We start from the raw sequence: 8,242 nt of genomic DNA on the forward strand, positions 1-8,242 counted from the left end.
AGATAATAATTAAAAGAATAATAATTACAAACTAAAAGTTCATATAATTACAAACTACAAGTTCTACAAATAAAACGTAATTATTTTTTCATAATCAGGGGATATGGAGACTCTTAAGAGTTCTTTTCAGGGATCTTGATGGTGATCGTCTTCACCTCGGAATATTGTTGCAGCCCATATTCTCCTAACTCGCGGCCATTGCCAGATTGCTTGAAGCCTCCGAAAGGTGCTTGGGCAGGAAGAACATTGTAGCAATTTACCCAGACCGTGCCAGCCCTGATCCCATGAGCTACTGTCATTGCTTTGTCGATACTTGTAGTAAAGACAGAGGCTGCTAAGCCATAGATGGTTTTGTTGGCACGTTTAATCAGCTCGTCAACATCCTTGAATTTCATAATCTGCATGACCGGCCCAAATATTTCTTCTTGTGCAATTCTCATATCATCTTGGACATCACTGAAAACAGTGGGCTCAATGAAAAAGCCTTTATCACCAGAGCGCTTTCCGCCACACTGTAGGTTAGCTCCTTCCTTCTTCCCACTTTCAATAAGATCCATGATCTTGTCAAACTGCTCTTGATCAATTTGGGCACCTTGTTCATTCTGGTCATCAAATGGGTCACCAACTTTGCGCTTCTTGGCTCTCTCGACGCTTCTTCGTACAAACTCATCATAAATGCTCTCTTCCACAAATGTACGAGATCCTGCACAGCAGCACTGCCCCTGGTTGAAGAACAAAGCAAAGTGGCTCATCTCTACTGCTGTATCAAGGTCAGCGTCTGCAAAAATAATGTTGGGGCTCTTTCCTCCAAGCTCAAGAGTGACCCTTTTCAAGTTGGTAGCTCCAGCAGCTTGTTGAATGAGGTGGCCGACCTCTGTAGAGCCGGTAAATGCAACTTTGTCAACATCAGGGTGGGCAGATATAGCAGCACCAGCAGTGGGACCATACCCAGGAACAATATTGACTACACCAGGTGGAAATCCAGCCTCCTTAATCAGTGAGCCAATGTAGAGAGCTGTAAGTGGTGTCTGCTCAGCAGGTTTCAGTACAACCACATTTCCAGCACACAGTGCTGGTCCCAACTTCCAAGCTTGCATCAGGAGAGGAAAATTCCATGGAATAATTTGACCACAAACTCCAACTGGTTCCAGCCTGGTCATGCTCATGTAAGGCCCATCCACGGGAATTGTCTTTCCATGTATCTTATCAGCCCAGCCAGCATAGTACCTGTAGCAATTGACAGTACCCGCTAGATCTATGTTATACGAATCCTTGTACGGCTTTCCGTTATCCAATGTTTCAAGACTGGCTAGATACTCGCGGTCTCGCTCGATAAGATCAGCCAGCTTGTTCAACAGTCGCCCACGCTCTGAAGCATCCAACTTGCGCCAGGGACTATTCCAACGAAATGCTTCCTTAGCGGCTTTCACGGCCTTATCAACATCAGCTTTATCTCCTTCTTGTACTTCGCATACTTTCTCTCCTGTAGAAGGATTGATGTTTGTGAAGGTCTTTCCACTGACCGAATTGCACCATTCGTTGTTGATAAAGATCTGCGTATACTTGATCTCCGTAGTCGTACTCATCTCAGTTTTGCTTCAAGTTTCTGGGAGTGACTGCTCGGGACTGCTCATGATTATAGCGCGTGACCTCTTAATATATGTATAAATTCGCAAATATGGTCACTAGTCAGTCCGCAATATAAACAGGGCAACCAAGGGCGTGATCACTGTAATTCGCTTCTTTTTTCGTTAAAAATTTTTGTATGCAAAACTTATGAATGTAGGCGCATGCGTTAAAGGTGGCAAGACTAAGGGTAATTCCCTTAAAAATGGCGGATTATATATAGAAGGCCTCAGATTTACGGGATTTAGTCAATCTCGGAGATCTGATGCTTTCAGTTAAACAAGGGGGGAAAAGCAAATAATTAAAGAGATTTCTTATATTGCATCAGAGTCCGCCTATGCCCACACCGCTGCTAGCTGCTGAAACCCTGAATCTTAGATAATATATAGCCAAGATAATCTTTAATATGGTAAATGTAGCTGAACCCAAACCCTACTGAACCCTAACTGGATTTACTCTTGGGTTTATTAGCTAACTAAGCTGAACCCAAACCCTAATCCTAACTTTGGACTACTACAATCGCCGGTGAAAATTAGTTCCTTAGGTAGCTATAGTGTACGCGCCCTCTACTACTTATGTATATTGATGTCATGACATCTGATCTCCAATATTTAGTAAATCTCCTACGGTGGACGGCTCCGGGAAACTTCCTTGGCATTTCCATGTCACTTAATTCCAGCCTTTCATGTTATTTCCACGTTATTTTCAGCTTCCATAACAATTCCATGTTATTTCCACAACATTTCCAAACAATTTCTAAGCGGTTCCATGTCATTTCCAAGTTCCACGCCGCATTTAACTTTTGCACTATTTCCATACGATTTCCAAGTTCCATGCCACACTATACCAAGTTCTATGCCTCACCTCCACAATATTTCTATACAAATTTTAAGTTCCACACTACACTTCCATGCTATTTCCATGCCATTGGCATTACTTTTAGCTATTAGCTATTACTATTATTATTAATCACAGAAACATGTAATCACATGAACTGGTGAAAAAAGTTTAGATCCAACTCAAGGTGCTACCCACACCCTGAGAGTTGAAGAACTTTGCATAGGGTGGTTGCTGTTCCTAGTAAAACAGTCTTTTGCAAAGGGTAGACGTTTAGTGTGCTGATATCCAAAATCTCCAAAAAAAAAAACTACCTGAAGTCTCTTCGTAATGGAGCCAAGTGCTTCAATTACTATTGAGACCATCATTGCCTTTTTTCTCGACAGTATTCCTAACTCAATCCTTAAATCTTGATACTTGGAAAGCTTTTCCTCCTCCTTAGCTGAAATGTGTTTGTCAGCAGCTGTAGGGACAGATATGTCAATGATTGTGATGATCGAGTGAAGCACCTTTGTTAATGACAATGATACCTGGCCGCCTAGCTGATACATAAAAATGCTAAAGTCCCAGAGGATTTTAACAGAGTCATTCTCCACAATACTATCAGGTTTGTGCTTCCACCAATTGTGCTCTCACTGAATATCATACTTATATGCCAGTAATGCCACACAATAGCCAATTATACTTGGCTACATTATCACGTCATTCCTTATACTGCATGCCAGCCAACTGACTACAACCTGAAATTAAGTGCTCTACAGTCTCTGTCTGGGAATTACACAACCGGCATTGGGGGTACAATTAGAGAAAACATGCTGCAGTGCTCTAGATCTGGTATGTAGTGCCTGGTCTTATGCAGCCAAAAGAAAGCCCTCAGTTTCAATGGACAAGTCCTCTTTGGTAGTGACCTCATCACTCATCATAATTGTTATCCTGTGATCTCACAAAATTATTATTATTATTGGTTAAAACTAATTACGCCCTAGAAGGTACAATATACATGCTGTACACATTACAAACATTCAATTATGGCTTATGGAAACTTTACATTTTTTTTTAAAACTGTCCATTTAAATTACTGGTGTTTGCAGTGCATTCCATCCTCTGATCGTCTTCGGGAAAATGCTTGTCATAATGGTACTTGTGGATGGTATCATCAAGTGGAATAGGTGATGTTGTCTATAGTATATGTGGTGGTGAAGTGATAGCGTCATGTGGTCAGGTATAGATAAGCCAATCATGCCATACATTATTTTGGTAAAAGATGTTAAGTCTTTGTTGCTTCCTTCTCTTTTCTAATGACAACCAATTAAACTGTTCCGGCATAACAATGACATTACTATAGTCAAAAATGACCCACCTTGCAGCTAGGGATGCCACGACATATGTCACATGTTATAGAGGTTTATGCCACGACATGTCATATGTCACGACATAATTAAAGTTTCACAACCAAAGCTGTTACTTATGAAACTGTATAGCTATTTTGATTCCAACATGCAAAATAACAACTTAAACACCAGCAATATTAACTATATATATGACATCAACAACCAACATTGCTCATACTTGTCAATTTTTCTCATATTTATTGCATCAAATTTGATCAAAATCAATGGAAAAGTGTGCATTATTAGGAGATATTTATGTCACAACATAAAGAAGCCTATGTCATATCATATCATGGAGCTTTATGTCATGACATGTCATATGTCACGACTATCGTGGCATCCCTACTTGCAGCACGCCTCAAGCTAGCTACTTGAATTCAGATTGTACAGGATATAGACTACTCTAATAGCAGTTAATGTTGTATACCTAAAGCCAGGTGTTGGCACTCATGGATGAGTGACTTGATTGTTAGAGCTGGACATTGCAATAACTAAAAGTCAGCTATTCTAACATAGATTAGTCACTACATTAATGTTATTTTAAAACTATTTTACATCTCTAAAGTTTCAGAAGTTGATGCGTAGTGCTGAATGTTACTTCAAGCAGTGTATACCTCCCTAGACCTCAGCACCATGCACAATCAGAGCTGGACCAGATACAAAATAGTTTGCCCTGCTATGTTAGTAACATTATTGCAGAAGTTAGCTTGGCATGAGTTGTTCTTCATCATAACTGCATGAGGGTGTTATGTTAGTGAATGCTTGGAACACTCTTATTGGCTTCTTGTCACAGGGATTATATAATATGTCCACTTGGTTGACTGGAAACAAAGCTCCTTCCAGTGTGGCGCTAGAGATGACATGTGAAATTACTAGAGGCAGCACTTCATTGAATTCATCAGCTTCTTTACCGCTCTTTCCTCCAAACAACACTAAACAATACCATAGCTCCAAATGTCTGAAAATTTGCATTGTCAACTAACCAAAGATGTTTCTGGCACTTGTATGTGGTACACAAAATTCATCTTTCTCTGTTGCCTAGCCAATACCATATCAGTTACAGACACAATATAGTGCTCTTTTTAACTGATTAAGTGGTTAATGTATAATTATGTATATGTAGTTAATAAATTCTACCATATCATTGTATAAAGTGGGGATCCCTGTGAAGCATGCACAAGTCAATTTAAACTTCACGTGCCTGTACGTGTAATCTAATCTGCAATTATCAGTCAAACTCTACAGTAGATTTTTAGCTAATGCAAATGTGGTAGAAGGGTTTATATGTACATTATAATAGTGCATAAACGAAATGTTAGATAAGGCTGGTATAAACACAGGTTTGTTTTCTGAAAAGTACAGGATTGATATACTCTAATAGAACAGTCAGATACTCTAATAGAACAGTCATTGAATAAACAGTTGATTTCTGTTTAAAAACACTCCCACATACCACTACTTATTTTTCTCAGATGGAGGCAATTACATTTTTAGTGGTAACCCTGACTTCAGCTGTTGACTTGTAAATTGCAGCTTCCACGGGCCCTGTTAGAATTGTTGTTTGAATGAAAAACAGCAAAGAATTTATTGTTCTAAGGATAAAAAGTTATTGTTTAGTGTACTTATATACTTGTTGAAGCACTGCTCATTACAAGACCAAATGGGGTAAGTAGAATTCTAGAAAAAAAGGAACAGGATGGGAACAAAAAGCAGAAAAGGGAATGTTTCTTTGCAGCACTGTTGGATCCTTCCACTAAAATGATTGAAATACTCTAATAGAGCAGTCAACCTAACAAAAATATTCTAATAAGAGCATTGAAGAATGATTGTTAATAAATATCCCACCAGGGACCAGCCTTGAAAGCCTAATGATTTAATGGACTAAAGATTAGATATTTAGCTCAAAGCTAGCTAATCCCTTCAAACGAAAACATTTTAAAAGATCAAATGTTAAGCTTTCTAACTATAAATTGACAGTATCTATTATAGGCTTTAGAATGTAACTTCTGGACAAGTCACATGATGGGACATGCAGCAGTATGCTTGCAGCAGCTCAATGACTGTTCTCCTCATTGGATCTTCAGCTTGACAAAGAATACTGCAGTTAACCCATCACATAATTTTTATGCACTGTCAGTTATAATTTGGAATACTTTATAAACCTCTTCATGTTAAACAGTTGAATTTATTACAGGTTCAAGAGACTAGCTAGCTTTCAGTGTTGACAAGTCAGCTAGCCTGTATACCTATTCTTTGTCAGTCCATATACAGGCAAATTCCTGGTGGGGTACTGAAAAAGCATTCTTGACTATACTCCATATTAGAGTATCATTTTTAAGGGTGCTCTGTACAGTTTACTTATATGGTTTCCCATGAAATTTAATTTGTTCTATAACTTACAAATGGTTTTAGCAAATGTTCTGTACTTTTTTACTGGATATAAGTTTTTTACTGGATATAAGCTAACACTAGTACACAGTTTAGTCCAAACCCAACTGCTAAATTTGCTTAGAACATGAGTTACAGTTTTTCCCTTTATACTAGAACTAGTCCAACAGTTTACGCACAAGAGTCTTGATACTTTTATGATACACCATGCTAAACAGCACAAACCACTGTGCATTTTTATTTTAGCTTCTCAATCATCACATATTTATCTTTTGGGTTGACACTTCCAGAAATCCTTTTCTTTACTTCCATGGTATTCATCATCTGAACTTGCTATTTCAAAATGGCAAACGCTCTTCTTTAGCAAAATTACTAAAGTAGTTGTGTGAAAATTTCATGTCTGTTGGATTAAAAATGACAGAGTAGTTCTAATTTAAGTGAAGGGTATAGAATAGCAAGATGCGTGTGCTTGTTACTATGGGATACCTAATTTACAGGTACTAAAATGCATCAACATGTCACAGACTAATTATGTGACTATAACATTTCTTTTAGTGCAAAACAAACTATGTCTTGAGAAGCCTTGTACAAACTGTACAGAGCACCCTTAATGTGCTGTGACTGCTCTATTAGGGTGTTCCGGTTGTTTTACCGCTATAGGATGCAGCAAAGAAGCACTGTGCTGTAAAATCTAACCTGTATATTGACAGGCATTTTCCATTGGTCATTCCATTTCAGTTCCCTGTTTCCTACTTATATAGCTAGGGCATTAGAGCAAAAGTGAAAAGTACTAGGAGGGTATAGAATGTACTGGACACTGTCAAAGGAGCATCAGCCTCCTTCAAGAAAAATTCACATTTTGGGATATACTGTAATTTGCTTTTTGTTGTAAAATAATTTTTGCGTGCAAAACTTGTACGACTAAATTTTTTACACAAGATCAAACTACTCTAAAAGAGCAGTCATTCACGTAAATCACACAAAAATACTCTTATCACGAATATAAAGCAAATTATGGTATGCAAGATATCAGCAAAGTCCTCTCAGCATAGAAATTAAGATTTCAGTAGTAGCTAGGTATACATTGCAATGACCATTAAATTGCAGATCAGACTGCAAGTATGGACTATATATTTGATACAGAATAGGCCATCATTATTATATTACTTGTATCCCATCGCCTAGTGCAGCAAAAACTGATGCGGGAAGGAGGTGATTATTATTTATAGTTGACTACTCTGTCTGAGTACATGACTGCTCATACTTTTATGCTTATTACACTTATGTCAGTGTGTGCAAAAAAATAACCAAATCTTTAAAGTGATACTATTGGAAAAAGTAGGGATATACACAACATACGCACACACACACACACACACACTGCAAATTTGATAACTTGTTCTCCACATCTTTTTCAAACTTCCTACCTCAAGTTTCATTATTGCGGCTATTATTCATCTCATGCACATGAATTTTGATGCTGAGAGGGCTACAAATTGCTATATTTTACAACAAAAGCAACATCACTTGCAGCTCAACAAAGAAACTAATAGCATGCACCAGATTAATATTCTACACATATAAAATTGGTTTATGGTGTATGATGACTGCTTTGGTTCAAGCAGGCTTTTTCAATACTTGATGTGGCTGTGGCTGGCAAGATAATTGTTGGACACTTAAGCAATGCAGACAGATCAGGCCCAATTCAGTTTTTCTTATAGGTTACAGACAAGTTGACTTTATGCTGTATGCCGTGACTGTGTCATGTAGTTCTGCAGTCACACGTACTGAGGACCGTACACAAGTAATGTGCATAAATTATCTTATTCATCTTTTAAATTAGTCTAGCAGAGGCTACTAACAGATGTGATCTTATGATGTCATTAAAGCTATGGACATTGAGAAAATAGACAAAGATAAATGTATTTTTATGTGGCAATTAATTAGTATGGGGAATCAGTAGAGGAGGCTCCAACTGAAGACAAGGATGAGTTTAAGTA

The 8,242-nt window shown here is 38.0% G+C and overlaps 1 protein-coding gene across 1 annotated transcript; it reads right to left on the reverse strand.

Annotated features, from left to right (window-relative positions):
- Positions 1-5: 5 nt before the first annotated feature.
- Positions 6-1,755, reverse strand: LOC136265262 (aldehyde dehydrogenase, mitochondrial-like). Its single transcript, XM_066060122.1, has one exon. It carries the CDS (start codon positions 1,584-1,586, stop codon positions 114-116), a length of 1,473 nt encoding a protein of 490 aa, XP_065916194.1. The 5' UTR covers positions 1,587-1,755; the 3' UTR covers positions 6-113.
- Positions 1,756-8,242: the final 6,487 nt, after the last annotated feature.

This window comes from Dysidea avara, chromosome 8 (genome assembly GCF_963678975.1).
Source record: "Dysidea avara chromosome 8, odDysAvar1.4, whole genome shotgun sequence".
Classification (NCBI taxonomy): domain Eukaryota; kingdom Metazoa; phylum Porifera; class Demospongiae; order Dictyoceratida; family Dysideidae; genus Dysidea; species Dysidea avara.